Source organism: Salvia miltiorrhiza, chromosome 6 (genome assembly GCF_028751815.1).
Source record: "Salvia miltiorrhiza cultivar Shanhuang (shh) chromosome 6, IMPLAD_Smil_shh, whole genome shotgun sequence".
In the NCBI taxonomy this organism is placed as follows: Eukaryota; Viridiplantae; Streptophyta; class Magnoliopsida; order Lamiales; family Lamiaceae; genus Salvia; species Salvia miltiorrhiza.
Window position 1 is genome coordinate 20,923,455 of NC_080392.1, and position 19,061 is coordinate 20,942,515.

At 36.7% G+C, this 19,061-nt stretch overlaps 2 protein-coding genes across 8 annotated transcripts; one reads left to right on the forward strand and one right to left on the reverse strand.

Moving 5' to 3' along the window:
- Positions 1 to 6,975: 6,975 nt before the first annotated feature.
- On the reverse strand, positions 6,976 to 9,243 carry LOC130987442 (ubiquinol oxidase 3, mitochondrial-like). 7 transcript variants are annotated; one of them, XR_009089732.1, is made up of 6 exons: positions 9,107 to 9,185; positions 8,617 to 9,018; positions 8,055 to 8,221; positions 7,674 to 7,757; positions 7,444 to 7,516; positions 6,976 to 7,162 (listed from the first exon to the last, which is right to left on the reverse strand). XR_009089732.1 is itself a non-coding variant. In XM_057910983.1 (2 exons), the coding sequence occupies exons 1-2, from the start codon at positions 8,889 to 8,891 to the stop codon at positions 8,200 to 8,202; spliced, it is 297 nt and encodes a 98-aa protein (XP_057766966.1). In that variant the 5' UTR covers positions 8,892 to 9,235; the 3' UTR covers positions 6,976 to 8,199. The 7 variants fall into 7 exon arrangements, 1 of the variants encoding a protein (XP_057766966.1); XR_009089729.1 differs by having other exon boundaries at positions 8,617 to 9,243; XR_009089730.1 differs by having other exon boundaries at positions 7,433 to 7,516; positions 8,617 to 9,235.
- Positions 9,244 to 10,761: 1,518 nt separating this feature from the next.
- Positions 10,762 to 13,576, forward strand: LOC130987410 (SNF2 domain-containing protein CLASSY 3-like). Its single transcript, XM_057910934.1, has 3 exons — positions 10,762 to 11,300; positions 11,371 to 11,523; positions 11,594 to 13,576. Exons 1-3 carry the CDS (start codon positions 10,932 to 10,934, stop codon positions 13,373 to 13,375), a joined length of 2,304 nt encoding a protein of 767 aa, XP_057766917.1. The 5' UTR covers positions 10,762 to 10,931; the 3' UTR covers positions 13,376 to 13,576.
- The last annotated feature ends 5,485 nt before the right edge of the window (positions 13,577 to 19,061 follow it).

Consider the following 19,061-nt stretch of genomic DNA (forward strand, 5'->3'; position numbering starts at 1 on the left):
GGGTTCCATGGATGTATGATTTTCATTAATTTAATTTTAATCTTTAGTTATTTATACAATTTATTATTAATGTTTACTTTGTGATCTTTGGGGGTTATTGAGATGGATAGCGAATTATTGGTATAAATTTTAGTTGATTATATACATATTTATAACTTCAAACAAGTTCGCAAAAGTAATGGGTATTTTAGGATGAGAACGAGTAATAAAATTTTTCTTTTAATAAGATTTGAGACGAGTACAAGTACATAATGGTGAAGCAAGAATTAACAGCTAAATAAAACGATAAAAGACACGAAGATTTATGTGGTTCGATCATGAAGATCTACATCCACAGGTAGATTTTTTGGGATTTTTCACTAGATTTGGAGAGTTTACATTTTACATGGTGAGCCAAAATCAAACATTCATCTCTTATTCTAATAATGAAACTTTTATTTATAAGCATCAAGTAAACCGAAGGCCTTTGGGCCAATTACTTCAAGTAGTTGGGCCTAGGCCCCTACTATATTACTCTTTGTCCTTGGGCTGAATGGTCAGCGCTGAGAATTCAGGCTGGGCTATCCAAATCGAAGTAGAGCCGAATCATCGAGGCTGAGAGCCAAGGCTTGGTAGCCAAGGCGAAAACATGGTTAAGCTGCTAAGATAATTCTCAATTAATAAAGTTAGCCCTGTCAAGTCAGTGCTGCACCAAATATTCAAGATAACAGTAACAATAACATTAAATAATAATAATAATTGAGAGAAATATTCCAGCACTGTTAAGCACAACACTGGTGCATAATTTAGTCCTCATCAGCTACTCTCCCTGGTCTGGTTGAACCGTGTCTTCTTCGTGTTCAACCAGTGAAGTATTGTTAGAGCCACCTTGTTTTGTTATCCCAAATCAGCTAAACATACACGATTTTCCAGCCCTGCAACTCGTTAGATATATAAAAAATGTCAACTTTGCAAAACAGTAAAATCAAAATATCTCAACGCTACCAATGAACAAAGATAATAATTTTCCTTGATTTTAGAATTATGGTCGTAGACTTGATTTCCCTTTTGATTTTTTAAACGTCATCAAAGATGATCAACTTTCGTTTCTTTGGGAATGTAAGAAGACAAGCGCTTGAGAATATCCCATATTAAATATCTTGCATTGATGAGCAATATAAATACTTTGTGTCGAGTGAATAAGAAGACCCTCGAAAGAAGATACCGAAATGATATGTAATCTTGTCAAGGCTGAGAGACACAATACTTTGATAACATGAGAAGTCCCGTCATAAATATTTGTCAAGTCTGGATGAAATGCTTTGTTATTGGGTGATGTTGAGAATAACACACTAAGAAGTGGCTTAAGATAACCATCGCTGAGAAGTGAATGTGCACTAAGAAGTGGCTGAGAGCAAGTGAGACATCCAACGCAGAAAATGACTTAGACATTCTGCACTGAAAACGACTTAGATATTATGCACTGAAAAACAACATAGATATTCAGCGTTGAAAAATGGCCTAGATCTTCATACGTGAGGCATAAACAACTATGGAACCAGTGTTTACCCATCACGGCTTACATCCTCATGCGTGAGGCATAAACAACTATCGAAGCAGTGTTTACCCGTCACAACTTACATCTTCCTGCGTGAGGCATAAACAACTGCCAAAGCAGTGTCTATCCGTCATGGCTTACATATCTTGTATGAGGCATAAACAACTGTGGAAACAATGTCTACCCGCCACGGCTTACATATCCTGTGTGAGGCATAAACAACTGTCGAAGCAGTGTCTACCCGTCACGACTTACGTATCTGTCGAAGCAGTATTTTCTACATCAGCGGCTTAGACTACCTCAACGAGGCTTAGATATCAGCGGCTTAGACTTTCTCAACGAGGCTTAGATATCTGCCGAAGCAGTATTGAGTATCTCTTTAACCAGTATTGTGTATTGCCATCCCTGCTTTGGAAAAAAAATTCATGTATTTGGAAATAGGAGTATATACCCTACTCCCCTTGGAAAAAAAAATTCATCTCTTTGCGCTCAGACTGCAACAATTCAGGGCAGTCAGATCGATAGTGCCCTTTCTTCTTGCATCCGTAGCATTCCACATCTTTTAGATCAGTAGCAGATGACTTCCTTTCTCCGCTTCTATCAGTGGAATATCTGGACTTGCTTTCTCTTTCTTTCCCTTTGTAGTGCTATTTGTGAAACTTCCTGTACTTGCGAAATTTGGATTCCATCTTGTTGAATCTTTCAGTCAATAGAGCATATTGACTGAAGAAGTCCTCTGGTTTAAGTTTCTTTGATTCCTTTGATTGCTTCTTGTTTTCCTTTGCTGAAACTTTCAGCGTCGCTCCTTTTGAAGCTGATGGAGCATCTTCGTCTGATCCTCCAGCTTTCTTTGTTTCAAGATTTCTCTGGATGTCGAACTCATTTGCCACGAGATCCGAGAAAAGCTTGTTCGTTGGGAGCTGGTTGAATCCTGGCTTGTTTTGATGAGCAACTGCATAGATCTGCCAATCTCCTCGCGGAAGTGCTCGCAGAATCTTTAGATTAATTTCTCGTTGAGTGTATTTGTCCTTCGAGATGGATTGAATTTCGTTCAGGATCTGATTGAATCTGAGTTCAATCTCGTCGACAGATTCATTTTTTAGCATGAGGAATGAGTCGAATTTTTTACAAGCTATTGATAACTTGTTCTCCTTTATCTCCTCTGATCCAATGCATATTCCTTCTAGAATGTCCCACATCTCCTTTGCAGTCCTGCACTTGATGATCTTGGTAACGTGCTTGTCTGGAACTGAGCCGGAGATTATGCTTTTGGCGAGGTTGTCGAGCTCATCTTGCTTCCTTTCTTCTGTGGTGAAGTCAGCCTTTGATTTGATATGGACTTCATCAAAAGGATCTCTGGTTGGGCCCAGATGAACCCTTTTGATCACCTCCGTGATGATGATGGGTCCTTTGGTGATAACTTCCCACATTCAGCAATGTTGAGCAGTGAGGAAGCTCTCAAGTCGAAACTTCCATATGTCGTATTTTTCAATACTAAACATAGGTAGTGAGGATACTCTGCTGTGGTTAGTTTCCATAGAAAAAAAAAAACAGAAAACAACAGATAGGAAAAGCAGTAAGCACTTTTTGAAAAAGGAAAGATTTCGAGACCTTTAAGGAGTAGGATCTAGTTCAGTAGAACTTGGTCAAAGAAAAATTGTTCTTGCGAACAACCTGCTCTGATACCAATTGTTAGGTCCGGAGGGTCTCGAATGGGTGTATGGAGGGGGGGAGTACACCTATAGGCTATTTTTCAAATCTGAAACTTTAAATACAAACTAACTCAACCATTTTAGTGGAAAGAGTTTTGACAAAATAAGGTTGACGACTGATACTAAATACTCTTCAGTAAAGAGTTATCAGTTAAGTCAAAGACTTTAACTAATACACGTAAGGCTTCAGTCGAGTTTGTTAAATAGAGAGATGTTATGAATCTTACTGACTATCTGAAGATCGATCAGTTAGACTAATAACACACGCAGCGGAAAACTTTTGTTTCAAAATAGCCTGTGATATTAATCACGTTGTCAACAATCAAGTTTCTCTTTGCAATTAATCAGTTTTCAGTTTAAGAAAGTAAGAGCACAAGTAAGAAGGTAGATTCTGAAAGCTGTAAATAACACAAAGATTTTTATGTGGTTCGGAAAACACTTCCTACATCCACGGTCAGTTGATCAGACCGACAACTTCACCAGGCATGTGCTTACGGGTGCACAACAAACCTGAACGTGTGCTTACGGGTGCACAACAAACCGAAACAACTGAAGAGCCTATCTTCAGTACCAACAAACTGGGTTGGATTTCTCACTCCTAGCGCACACTGGGCACTAAGATCTCACGGAGACAGGACACTGGCCTGAACTCTTTTTCGACACAAACTTTCAATTCGGTCCGTTGAAAAGAGGTTTGAAAAAACCACAAAGAACAAGTTCTTTGCAGTCAATTTTACCTAGGCTTTGGATATACAATATTTGCCTAAGTTCTAAGAGAATATAGGTAATCAGCAGTGACTGATTTTTGGCTTTGTGATTCTCTTCTTCGATTCAATCTTTGGGGATGCTTGATTTTGTTGAGTAACGAATTCGGTAGCGTTTCAGCTTATGTTGTTGAATCGGTGAAGATTGAAATGATCCTCGAGCGCAATTTATAGGAGACGTCTTGAATAGATCCGTTGGCAGAGATGGTCTTCAAGATTTCTTCCGTTAAAGAGTAATTTGAACTTGGGCTGAGGCTTCAATCTTCGAGATTCCTTGTTTGGTGAGAACGGCTACTTTGAAGAGCAGGAGATAGGACATCTCTAAAAAGGTAATCACCAAAAGGAATGGTTTCTACAGAGAAAGGACGATCCTGAGATCTCTGCATTTAATGTGGTTGTACTTCTGGAATGCGTGGCTTCCTTTGAACTTTAGAGGTTCAGTCCGAGGAAGAATGTTTAACTGATACTTGACTTTAGTATCAATCCGCTGTTGGATTTGTATACTGAAAGCAAGAACATTTTATGCTTGTATACAATGATTTCTATGTTCACTGTTTTAATCTCCTATCTGTTTGTATTCATGATTGCATATGTATGTTCTCTATCTCTATATAAGTAGATTATATGGTGTGTTGTAGATCACAGAAGACCATATAATTGGAATAACCTTAAGAGATATAAAATGATCACAGCCGAAATAACTCTAGGACAAGTTATTGTTTTAGGCTGCAGTATAGATGGAAGTAGTTTGTCTTGACTACTTGTCTATACTGGTACGTCATAACGTATTGATAGGACCACAGTGAGATGTATTCTTCTGTCTGACTTAAGTGAAGAATCAAGATCTCGGTGACTTAATAGAATCTTAATACTAATAAGTTTTCATATATATATGTTGATTCGTATATCACTTTGACTTACTATGGGTGAGAGTTATATAGTAACTTAAGTACTCTGTATCTTGGGTGATAACGGTTAATATATGATATTTGATTATCTGTATTAGTACCCGTATCCGATATAGGATAATGACATCCCCTTAAGGAGCTCAATAAGTTTTATTGCGCTAAAACCTGCAGGTTGATTAAGTTCAGGCGCAATAATAAGGTTTGAGTGGTACTACTTAAGAATTATAAAGAGATTAATTAATTTAAGCTGTCAGAGCTCTAATTAATTAATGGATGTCGGATATTTTAAATACGGAGATTTAATAAGTCTAAATACAAGCCCCGACTCATCACCGGCAATAAAGGGGTAAGTCAATATTGGTTCTCGAGTGGAATGAACTAATATTTATAAATTAATTATGGTCTGGGCTGACCATGGATAATTTATTTATTCGAGGCCCATCTTTATTCCTTGTATCTGGTCCTTGGACTGGCCCAAAGTCTCCTTGCCCTAGCAGAGACAGAATTCGCCCATCACAAGGAAACTGGCGCCCCACACACGTATTTAATTATATAAATACAGATGTCTGCTCTCAGGAAATACACACTAATTAATTAGGGTTTTGTGAGAGAGCAGAGAGGCGCCAGACGTGAGAAGCAGATTTCTGTCTTGGGACTTTCATAGTTCGTTGTCCATCCAACGGTGAAAGCTGAGCGGGATACAGTCAGAAGGTCAGAGCTGGAGTCCTTTGATTCTGTTATCGACAGCCTCTGCGTACAATTTACAAGTAAGTAATTCTAACTCCAACGTGCAGCAATTAAATTCATAGGAGCATGTTAGGATTAATCGTTGTATGGTAAATTAAGATATCCAAGAAACGATCCCGTTGGGGCTAATTATCCTTCATCCGCTGAATCCACGTGGCGCACATTAAGTAATCAGTCGAAACTGATCCGTCGACTGATAAGTCAAATATCAGTATTTGACTTTGCCTTAATTGTTACATCAGTCGGCATCTTCAGTCTTCAGTCTTCAGTCTTCAGTCTTCAGTCCTTCGTTCTTCAGTGTTCAGTCTTCAGAACAACAACTAAACTAGAAAAAGAACTCTAACACTTGAGTTCGAACAGTTCTAGTCTATTACAAGTGAAACCTATTGATTTTGGTATCATCAGAACTAGGATTAGGATATTTCATTAAGTTCCCCACATTTATATAATTAATTATTTTAAATATAAAATTTAAATTAATTAAATCTGAAATTTAATTAAAATAATAAAATTATTTTAATTATGTTTTATTTTAAAATAATAAAATTATTTCAAATATAAAATTTAAATTAATTAAATCATTTTAAATATAAAATTTAAATTATTTAAGTATAGCTGTGAAAATGTTTATATTTTTTGAGAAATGAGAGTTATTTGGGATGATTAAAGAAAAATAAGGGGTGCAATTAGTATTGATAATTAGTGTTTTAAATTACCTAATTTTTGTCAAAAAAGGAAACGACTCAAGCTCGGTGGGACAACCCGAAAAGGAATACGACTCAAACTCTACGGGACATAGGGAGTAATAAATAAGCAGTCTTTTAAACTCCTAATCCTCACACTACAAGAAAAACGCACTCCGTTATCTATGCCCCAAAAAAACCGTTATATATAGTGGTGTCATCTATGATACGCTCATACATAACGGTAAAAATACCATTATCTATTATATTAGATAACGGTACGATACGCTCATACGTAACGGTAAAATACTGTTATCTATAGTTGAATAGATAACAGTACGATTTGCTCATACGTAACACTAAAATACCGTTATCTATAGTGTAATAGATAACAGTATGTTACGCTCATACGTAACGTTTAGTTGCTGTTATCTAATGTATAATGCATAACAATATTTTGTACTTTACATAACGGTTTTAACCGTTATCTTTGTCATAATATATAACAAATTTTTACCATTATAAATGCTTTTATATTATTGTGTGGTGTTATTATAGATAACAATTTTTCTTTTTTTTTGTTATTTATCTCAAAAAATAAATAAATAATTTAAAATAACAAGATGATAAAACCATCAATAACATATACTCTAAAACATTCATACATTATCATCCGAATTATTTTGAAAATTGAAAGTACCAAGTATCTTATAGCTAAAAGAAAATTATGAACATCGCCATAGTATGCTTTCTGCTCTCTAACGAGTTCTTCCGACAATTCACTTGCCTTTTCAGTTCTTGAACACCTCTTCTGCAAAAATCACATTAATCATATATATCAGGAAGTGAAAAATTCGTCAATAAAAAGTTATTCAATAGAGAACAAAGAAATATGAGATGCGAAACAAGAACACATTGAAATATTAATCCTCACAATGAAATTTTATTTTATAAAGCAATTAATTCTCACATTATTACTATTTATATTATTTAATGGGTGGATGCAGAGGAACTTGCCAATGTAGAAAATATAAACAAGAGAAAAACTAAGTAAACTAACATAGCTAGTACCAAGACCTACAAATTCCGTACCATGTAGTTTACTCCACCATGGAGTCATTTGATGCTTGTCCAACAGATTTTTGAGATTTTTTTGTGTTCCTCCCTGCCAAGGAAATCGAATGTGAAGCAACTTCAGTCATATGAAGAAATAACAAACAGATATATAATGCAAGTAGAACCAATGATGCAAGGAACTGGTACTGTAGAAAGTTAGAAAGTGTGCAACCAAAGAGTAAACATCTAATTGGAAAATCAATCACCTTTCTTCTTCAATCTTAGTCTAGCACTCTTCTTCATCGGGAATTTAACTGGAGTTTAGCACCTTCTGTAGTCTATTTGTTCCTCTGATTAATAAAAGATGAACAACAAATATTTCAAATTCATCAAAACATAATAGCATCAACATAAAATAGCCCCAAAATTCATCAAAGTTGTCAAATTTATCATATCATATCAAGGCCGAATCGGAGACTGAGATAGACTTGGCTGAGGAAAGATTACAATATCTCAAAGTTATCAAATCATCAAAACAAATAGCGCTCGAGAATCTGAAATCTATTATTGAGAAGACAGTCAGAAATAGAGCTTCAGCCTCTCGGCCTAGCTCAACAATAACTATTTCCAAGTTTGAATACGAGTACCTGAAAGTGAATGCAGTTGGAGCCAAGGAAATAATAGACAAAGAAGGTTGCAGCTGCTCAGGAAGCCAACCTTTCTCAACTTCAACTAAGCCTTCATTATACCCACAGGAAGCCAACCTTTCTCAACTCCCTCCCCCTTTCCAGTTTAGGGCGTTATATTCCTATCCCTAAAGACAGACAAAAAATTCATTTAAAAATTTTGTGATACAATTTTTCTTCTGTATCTACCTGCTACACTGCTGGAAAAACCGGCGTTCAAGGCCACCAACAAGTTTTGGGGATTGTAAATTATACTGGGATAGCCGAAGAAGAATTGGAGAAATGAGATGTAAAATAGGAGTCAGCTTGCTTGTAAATTATACAAATTTAAAGCAACTAACAATTCCAATAACTTCAAGCAATTTGGGTTATCATTAACAGCTAGAACACGAAAATTTTTAGCTTTTCCTAATTTCTTCCACAATAATTTATAATTTCGCATTTAATTCCACAAACACAAAATTGAATATTCTGGAATTCCAAAAAGAAAAATGAAAAACGCAAGATCGGAAAAGTATGTTACCGAAGCGAAGTGGGATTGGGCGGCAGGCGCCAGTAATCGATGGCGATGGCCGACGCCGGCTGATTCTCGACGATCCCCTTCTCCAGATCGTTGGGAAACTCGGTGTAGGAATTGACTGCCTCTTCCTCGAGGTATCCGACGATGCGGTGGGCAAGCTTGGGCGACAGCAGGTAGGCGGCGAAATAGGCGTTGAAGAAGACGCCCTGCATCGCGATAACTGGGGCACGCTCCGTCCATTTCGGCTGCGACAGTTCCAGGAAGGTCATCAGATGCATCCGCTAGTTCTCCGCTTCTTCCAGCAGCGCCTTGATCCATCTGCCGCTCTACTCGAACCGCCGCAGCTATTTTAGGTGGAGTATCAGACCGGAGGCGCGGTGGACCCGGGAGAGGCGGACAGAAGCGCTGCGGTTTGGGAGAGAGAAAGAGAGTTAGGGTTTGGTTGGGTGAGAAACTAGACACTGATTCAGGGGCGGACGGAGACGCAGCAGACCAGGGTCGCGGGGGATTGGGGGGAGCTGGACGGAGGCGCGACAGACCAGGGGGATGGCGCAGCGGACTGGGGGAAGGGGTTTGGAGGGAATTAGATTAGGTTAAAAAAGAAATTTCATTTAAAATTTTTACAATAACAAAAAAAAAATCGACTCAAACTTATTGAAATACTAATTTCACAATAAATTTCATTTTTAATTTTTACATTATAAATTTTATTTTTATTTTAAAATAAATATATTAAGATTTCAAAAAACTGAAAAAATGATTTTAAAAATTGAGTCTAATTTATTTAAATACTGATTTAAAAATAACCTTAATTTCTAATTTATTTTATTGTTAGCTCAACATTTTTTATTTTAAAATAAATATATAATGGTTTTTAAAAAAAATTGACGAAAAAAGGAAAAAAAAAATGATGCTCATACATAACAGTTTTTGTAACGGTGGAAATAACCGTTATAAATACCTTCATATATAACGCTTTTTCGTCACGATTTGACAATCGTTATAAAATATATGCTCATAGATAACGAATTTTATAACGGTTTAAGATTACCGTTATCTATATGACTAATAGATAACGCTCATATATAACGCATTTCTCCATACCGTTACGTATGTATATAGATAACAGTACATACATAACGGAAATTTCTGTATCCGTTAACTATAGTAAAAAAGGCGCTCATACATAACGGTTTTCGAAAAAAACCGTTATGTATGATGTGTTATGTATGTGCGATTTTCTTGTAGTGTCAATACATTAATTAACACTTTATTTCACTTTTTTGTATTAACACTACCCCTATAAATTGCACATTTATTTTACATTTCTACTTACAATAACTTTAACAATTTAATTAAAATCTATATGTGTCCAACACAAAATGAGATTCTTTTTCATGGACAAATGAAGTAATTTCTTTAATGTATTTTATACTTCTTCCATCCTAATTCAGTAGACCATAAGGATTGGGCACATATGTTAAAAACTGAATAGTTTATAATAGAACAGGGGAGAGAGAGAGAGAGAGAAAAAAACTTTTTTGAGGATATATTTGTTAAAAATAAAAAATAAAAAAGGAGAGATAAATGAAAATATTCTTTTTTAGGTGAGAAGCCAGGTAATCATGTGTGGGCTGTGGGCACAATGACATATGGTATAAATAATGAGTTATATAAGGTTATTTGTTATGTAATATTAACTTTTCATTTTTGGAAGTGACCTATTAATTTGCGACGTCCAAATAAAAAAATGTGACCTATTGAATTACGGCAGATGCAATATTTATAATTATTTTGTGCTATCATAATAGATAAGTTCTGGATCCGTCCCTGCATGCCCGGTTACACGGTACAATCGTTGTACCAAAGTTTTCGTGTTTAATAATTTATTAATATTAATTATTAACAAATAATTCCTACGAATTTTCGGCGAATATTTATATATTTGAGTTATAAATTCAAATCTGGATTAATTTGACAGATTTTGACCTGCAAGACCATATCGCACAAGTAAGACTCCCCGCCTCTTCAATTTAATTTATACGTTAGTTAAATATGAAGGGAGATTGTCAAGACTCAAGATAGAATCAAAAACCTAATTGATCTAGGGTTTTCAACACTCGTAATGGAAGGTAATAAATTACTTAATTCGCAAGAGATATAGATTCGCATTAATGATAATTACGGACAATTAGAAACTTGATTTTTGGAGGAAAAAAAAGAAAAGAAAAATCACATCAAACACAAATACGAATCGTTCGTCCTCTAATTCTGATTGCAATCAAATAAAGCGTATCTTTTGATATCTCGCCGGAAAGATGGACGCCGGAGGTACGGTCTCGCGGCGGACAAGGAGCCAGTTGGACGCCTACTACAGGCGCCTCCACGACACCATCAAGAATCCCGACGGCGGCGGCACCACCATCAAAGGCATTCAAGAATCTGAGATTCGTGTAGATGATGATGACGATGACGAGATGAAGAAGAAGCGCAAATACAAAGCGGGAAGCAAGAAAAGGGCTCGGAAGCTTGATTTGGATTTTGGTGATGCGAGAGAGAATGAAGAAAGTGGTCTGCCTTTGAAGTTCAAGTTGGATGATGAGCAGTCGCCCAAAACTGAGTCGGAGATGGAAATCGATCGTCTCTTTGATGATTTAGAACTCGGACTTTGGGAATCCACACGCACGGTACCTTACATTAATCATACTCGATCATCTGTATATGTTGACGAATTAACTCTATATTTTGGTGGTGCAGACTGATTTTGATGAATGCAGCGATGTGGATCAATCTCCAGCCGCCCGATGCAGCCGGAACGATCACGATGAATTTCTTGATGAGCAAATCGGCATCGTATGCAGATTTTGCCATACTCTCTTACTCCACATCAAATACGTCTTCCCGCCTTTTGTAAGCACCAGATATCATTGTACATTGATTGGCATGCTATCATTCTCATTATTCTGTGTTGCTGCTGCAGTGTGTGGAATCCCCAGAGCAGAGCGAATGGAATTGCAGTAGTTTGGAAGAAGAATCCAAGAATGTTGATGATGATGATGAGTTTAAGATGAGCTCAGATTGTGGGAATTTGGAGTGGTATAGTAGTAGTGATATTCCTTCAAGAGGCACAGTTTTTGATCTGATTCCCAGCTCCGACAAAGAGGAGCTGTATCCGCATCAGTTGGAAGGATTCGAGTTCATATGGAGGAACATAGCCGGAGACATCCACCTCAACAATATCCTCCGGGGCGGGGCCGGGGCCGGGGGCGGGTGCATAATCTCCCATGCCCCCGGCACGGGCAAGACCCGCCTCACCATCGTCTTCCTCCAGACGCTGATGAGGCTGTACCCCAAGTGCCGCCCCCTCATCATCGCCCCCCGTGGCATGCTCCTCACCTGGGAGCACGAGCTCAAGTTGTGGAAGGCCGGGATCCCCTTCCACAACTTGAACGAGGCTGCGGGCCACGCCAGATCGCTCAAGATCCTCTCCTGGGTCAAAGGGGGCAGCATCCTCGGAGCCAGCTACCGCCTCTTCGAGGAGCTGGCCCGCTGCAAGGACAGATTCGAGCAGACACTGCTCGAATCCCCCAGCCTCGTCGTGCTGGACGAGGGCCACACGCCTAGAAACGATCACACCTTGATCTGGAAGGCCCTCACCAGGCTGGCCACGCGGCGCCGCATCATCCTCTCCGGCACGCCCTTCCAGAACAACTTCGACGAGCTCTACAACACCCTCTCCCTCGTCAACCCGCGATTCATCATGAAATCGCGGAGAGGCAGAGGGAGGAAAAGGAAGCAGATGAATGAGTGGGACAGTCTGACGAGAGATGATCAAGGGATCAAGAAGCTAAGAGCAATGATCCAACCCTTTGTCCACATACACAAAGGCACCATCCTACACGAGACCCTCCCAGGCCTCAAAGACTCCCTCATCATACTAAAACCAACTCCCCTGCAGCAGAAGCTTCTAGAACAAAACATAGCCCGCAACCCCAACTTTCTAGAACAATCCCACCTCGCCTCCCTCATCTCCGTCCACCCCTCCCTCGTCGCCCAAGTGGCTGCCTTCGCGAACCACAAGAGTAAGCTCAAGTCGCTCCAATCAGACCCCAACGCGGGGGTGAAAACGCGCTTCTTGATCAACCTCATCGAGATCTCATCAAGAATCCATGAGAAAGTCCTCATCTTCAGCGAGTTCATCAAGCCATTGCTCCACATCAAGAAGCTTCTAGAATGCCATTTGGGCTACAAGCAAGGGCGCGAGGTGATGTACATTGACGGCGACCTGAGCATGACGCAGAGGCAGAGGTTGATCACCAACTTCAACGATAAGAATGGGAGGGCCAAGGTGCTGCTGGCCTCGCAGAGGGCCTGCTGCGAGGGGATAAGCCTAGTCGGGGCTTCAAGAGTCGTCTTGCTCGACGTCTCGTGGAACCCCTCGGTGGAGAGGCAGGCCGTGTGCAGGGCATACAGGCTAGGGCAGGAGAAGATGGTTTATGTCTACCATTTGATCACGTTGATGGAGGCCAACAAGTATGCTAGGCAGACGGAGAAGGATCGGATTTCGGAGCTCGTTTTTAGCGAGGGGGAGAGAGCTTCCGCTTCCTGTGGCGGGGGGGTGTGTGAAGATAAAGTGCTGGAAGCCATGGTTCATCATCAAGGTTGTGGAGCCATGTTTGAGAGGATTGTTCATCAGCCTAAGGACTCTGATTTGGTCAAGACTTTTGGCTTTGTGGATTATCTTGATTCTTCAACTTTTTAAATTGCAAGTTTGGATTGTATATGGATTGATTGATTGATCACTTGTTCAAAGTGTTTCAATAGAAAGTTGCTATCAAATGTGGTTAAAAGCGATTAGTTTGTTTCTAGCTAGTTAAGGTGTAAAGATTTGATTTTGAGTTTTTCGAACGTTTGTTAGTTTTGAAATGTTTTGTTTTTAATAATCCAACTTCCATTGATTCTACTAAAGAGAAAGAATGTAATTTAGCTAGTCAAGTTGTTACTCTTTCTTTCTTAATTTCCTTCATTCTTTTCCACTTGTTTGTGTTTTGTTGAGCATTGAAAGACAAGGAACATTGTTTAGTGAGTGTAGGTGGATATTTCTTTTATCACTCCCACAAAATTTCTTCTACTTTTATGACTATACAATAAAGTTTCCCACTGTTTATCGGACTTGGTGCTCTTTTGAAAAGTACATTAATATATAGACAAATATGTAATCAATGTAATGGCGAAATTATCGCCTATCCAAACATATATAATCGCACAATAAATAAAGTGATCACATATGATGATGTCAGTATCACATAATGTATCAAAACAATAAAGAACACTACACAAAGAATGATTATTCAGTTCGATGTATCAAAACAATAAAGAACACTACACAAAGAATGATTATTCAGTTCGATTATAAAACACCTACGTCTGAGGGTCTCGCCTAAAAAAAACAACATTAAGATACATATGGACTCACACAATAAGACTCGATCTTACTAAGCCACTATATCTTCACAAAATCTCACAAGCTCACAAGCGCTGAACAATTCAAAGCAAGACAATGACTCACTCTCTAAGCGTGAACTCAGCATATTCACCACCTAATTCCACACAAAAATATCACAAATTACTTAGTAAAACAATCGAAAACAAAATCACATGAATTGAACAATCTCTCTCTAACACAATGAAAAACGATTTACTAAATCATACTTAAATGCAATATATGATCTGACTACTCAATGAAAAATATTATATGAACTCAAAAGAATATAAAAGCAACAACCATAACATATTCTTTTCTTCGCCTTATATTGGGAGTTATAATTGCCAAACGTCTAGCCAAATCCTAGCTTGATAAGAACTCCTTGTGGATAGCAATAAACGAATCATCTAAAATATATCCTTCCATAATAAGAAGTCCTAAGCCTGTTGCTAACTGGAGTCGTCTGAATAGATAAGCTCCTTATAGTTATCTGATGTAAAATATCGTTTAGCTAAAGGGTCTCTACATGTATTAGGTAGGCAAGGACATCTTCTCATACATGTAACATGACAAGTACCTAACTCTGAAGGTACAGTCTATATAATGACAAACAACTAAGAGTAGGGATGTCAATCGGGCCAGCCCACCGAGTTTTCGGGCTAGCCCTATCGGATTCCGGGTTAGTCGGGTGCGGGCTAATCGGGTTGGAGATTTTTTCTTTACTTTAACAATCTTTCTCTTTGTCATTTATGTAGATAAAATAAAACATTGCTCAACACATGAATAAACAATAGTATCAACTTAAAAATAAGAGTAAGAGCATAATAAAAACTCTCCCTTAATATAAGCAAACTCCCCCTTAAAACCAATTGATTGATCTCCCCCTTAAATTATGGAGCAACAACGAAGCAATAATGATAACAAAATCATAGGGGTTAAGAACAGACCAACAACAAAGAGCACAAGAGAAACTAAGGAGTTTTAAGTACAGACCATCATCAATGTACTAGGGAGTTCAATTATAAAGTGAAACACAAAAAAATGGATTGTAAGTTTAATTATAAAGTGAAAAGATAAATGGTAAATTACTTAATAGTAAATCCGACTTTTGTTCATTTCAAATTAGACTTTTTGTGATAGCAAATATGACTTTTGTGCATAGTAAATAATATACTATTTTTTTTAGAATAAATATGACTTGTGATAATAGTAAGAAAATATATTACTTAATCTCATTGTGTATGAAATAGCATTACTTAATAAGAAGTATGAAAAATAAAGTCTTATTTAATATTAAAAAAAGTCTTATTTGTTTTATATTTAAATAAAGTTTCAATTACCAATAACAATATTTTATAAAAAAATCTTGTTTTCGAATAAAATGCCTTAAAATCATATTTTATATAAATAAAAATCTTATTTGATTTTATGAAATGTCTTATTTACGTTAGCTAAGTCTTATTTGATTTTATGAAAAATATCACAAATTTTTGTAAAAAAATATAAATAAAAAACACGTCAACTAGGAATCGAACTTAAAATATTTTTGTTCATAAACTAATAACTTATGCATTAGATCATAAAGTCTTTATTAATTATCATTATAAATTTTATTTGTAAAGTGAATAGATAAATTGTGACACAATATAAATAAAACATAGAAAAAAATATAAATAAAATGTTGGAAAAAAAACACATAAAAAGTGGATGAAAAAAATGCAGAAATTTAAATAAAATACATAAAAAGAGATATATATATATATATATATATATAAAGGTATGAAAAATGGAAAAATAAACAGAAAAATAGAAAAAATTAATAAAAATATGCCTAAAGAAAAAAAAATGGATAAAAAGGATACTCTGCAAAAATATTAAAAAAAAAAAGCTGAAAAAAGCATAAATAAATAGAAAAATATACTAAAAAAAACGCTGAAAGAAAAAAAGAAACAAATAAAAAGGTTGCTCTACATCGAGTGGGTTTTGAACCTAGGTTACATGTAAAGAGAAAAGGACACTCAACTATTCCACCACAACCTCCGTTTTGCTTTCATTTATCAAAATGATTATTATATACTTCGCTCATCCCTAAAAATTGTGATTCAATGGAGATGACATGTGTTTCAAGAAAAAATGTGGTAGTTATGTTTTAGTGGAGATTGAGTTTCACACCTTTTTGTAAATAATGAGAGAGAAGTTTGTTGGATCATTTTCAAATAAAAAAATGTTACAATTTTCATATACGTACCAATATATCTCTGCGACTAATTGCACGCAAGTATTTGTGTAAATACAATAACTTTTATTTCTGAAATAAAATTCTCACAATCATTCCAAAACTAACTAGTATTGTATAATTCACAATTTATGGATCAGTTAGGAAAATTCTCACAAATTAGAACAAATGAGTTTTAATAAAATGATAGTTGTGTATTTGACGAGTGGAGAATAAGTCCCATAAATTAGAAAAAATGATGATAATGACTAATGGAGCAATTAAAATAAAAAGATATGGATCCATTAGTGGTAATGTGTAAATATGTGGAAATTGTATTTAAAAATATATTAGAAAAATATTTTGGGGATGGATGAAAAGGGAAATAAGTGAAGATGTTTCAGGGATGGAGGAAGTATATCAAATACTGTGAACGGAACTCACAATTGCACAATTCAATAAATTGCAGCAAACAAGAATGAAAAACAGATGAAGAACTGGCAAGGTTTACGTGGTTCGATTCGTAGATCTACTCCACGGGAGGGTCAACACTTTAATCTTTATTGATTGAACAAACGAGAAGAAAACAAATTACAACACTCACTGCAAATCGGAATGAAACAGAAGCTCTAAAATCTCAGCTAGAACACTCTTTCCAAACTCTCTCAAACAACCTTCTTTTCTCGCTTCTTGCTCAACTAACAACAACCGTAAGTAAAGAGATGAATACAACATTATATAGACTAGAATAGAGACTAAAGATATCAGCTGAAAATTTTCAGCTTCCAAAATTGTTTCTTGATTAGGAAGAAATGAGCTCAAAACCATAGCATTCGATAGCTTCTGAAATAACAGATTATGTTATACCTTCTGCAACTAAATCATTTAGCTTTTCTAATGTTGCATAAAACCCCTTTCTTACGTGTGTATGCATGATCATACCCTAACAAATCTCCACCTTGAGCATGTATGCAACATCAATAAAGATCAATAGAGCTTCCCCTCCACCTTAGCCTCATCACAGGGCATCCATCAAAAAACTTACCTGGGCAAAACACTTACCAGTTCCAAGCAATACTTGAACTTGGCAGATGGAAGTGCTTTTGTAAGCATGTCAGCAGCATTATGATCTGTAGATACTTTTTTAACAGCCACAACTCCCTTTTCAATCTCATCTCTAATGAAATGCAACCTAACATCTATATGTTTGGATCATTCATGAAATACTTGGTGTTTGGCTAAGTGCAGAGCACTTTAACTTTCACAATTTATAGCTACTGAACTTTGTTTAATCCCAAAATCTTCTATTATCCCTCTCAACCATATACTTTCTTTCACAACCTCAGTTAAGGCAATATGTTCTGCCTTAGTAGTGGATAAAGCTACAACAGACTGTAAAGAAGATTTCCAACTCATAGCAGATCCATATATGATTAAAAACATATCCTGATTGAGACTTCCTTGTGTCAACATTTGCAGCATAATCTGAGTCACAATAACCAATAAGAGCATCCCATTGATAATCAACATTTCGCCTATAAACAAGACTATAGCCTGCAGTGCATTTCATATATCTCAGAATCCATTTCAAAGCTAACCAATGACTCTTACGATGGTCGGACATGTATCTGCTTGCCACACTGATTGCATGTGCTACATTAGGTCTTGTACATACCATTGTGTACATAACACTGCCCATAATATTGGCATATGGAATAACACTAACTTCTTTTCTTTCAGCTTCAAATTTGGGCCTTTGTTCAGTGGATAGCTTGAAGTGTTAAGCTAGAGGTACAGATACTTCCCTAGATTCTGTCATTCTGAACTTCTTAATAACTTTCATGATGTAATCCTGTTGTGTAAGTCATAGCTCATTTTTCTTCCTATCTTTGTTTAAATTAATAGGAGCATGCTAGGTTTAATCGATGTATGGTGAATTAAGATAATCCAAGAGACGATCCTTGGGCAAGTCGAGTGTTAATTCAATTTAATATTCATTCACTATTAGTGCCATAAATGCCAAGAGAGCCATTTGAGTTTTTTGGGGATATCCTTTGGCACTTATGGCACTAATAGTGCCATAAGTGCTAAGAGGGTCATTTTACTTCGTTTTATTTTGCGTTTCTGCAAGCATTTTCAGTTTTTTTTGGGATATCCATTGGCACTTATGGCACTATTAGTGCCATAAATGTCAAACCTGCTATGTGCTTTACAATCCAAACCTGTTACGAAGCTGACTAAAACATACCATACATATCACATAATCAAAATAAATTGACTGATCGCCAAGTTGTTTATCAAGCATGCTAGAAATTGTTTTACAAACATAAACTGATTGTTCATTCATTAAGATTGGCTACCACAACGCCTTTACCATCATCCTCGCCTTCACCGTCATCCTCTTGTTCATCTTCATCATCCAAGGGCTCAAAGGTACTTGCATCCGTGCTGAATTTGTAGATGTTTTCTACTATCTTTTCATGAAATGTTTTAAGCACTGCCTTGGTCATGTTCTTTTGAACGTACTTTCCAGTCAGCATCATCTCGACATACTTAAGAGACAGAGCCCCACAACTTACGCTAACCAGTTGTTTCAGATTGTTCAATCCATCGTATGGGTAGGAATATATCCATTCTGTGTATTTCCTGTCAACATTGCGCTTGTCATAATAGTCAATCTTCTTCAGGATCTGTGGTATAATCCTGCAGATTGGCAAGAAAATACATTGTCGTACGTCGAGATGGATA

Coding starts and splice junctions, on each gene's coding strand:
- LOC130987442 (XM_057910983.1), bottom strand. CDS start 8,891: ATGCATCTGATGACCTTCCTGGAACTGTCGCAGCCGAAATGGACGGAG. Junction 8,222..8,616: donor CCCAATCCCACTTCGCTTCG/GTAACATACTTT, acceptor GTCTGTCTTTAG/GGATAGGAATATAACGCCCT.
- LOC130987410 (XM_057910934.1), top strand. CDS start 10,932: ATGGACGCCGGAGGTACGGTCTCGCGGCGGACAAGGAGCCAGTTGGAC. Junction 11,301..11,370: donor TTTGGGAATCCACACGCACG/GTACCTTACATT, acceptor TTGGTGGTGCAG/ACTGATTTTGATGAATGCAG. Junction 11,524..11,593: donor AATACGTCTTCCCGCCTTTT/GTAAGCACCAGA, acceptor TTGCTGCTGCAG/TGTGTGGAATCCCCAGAGCA.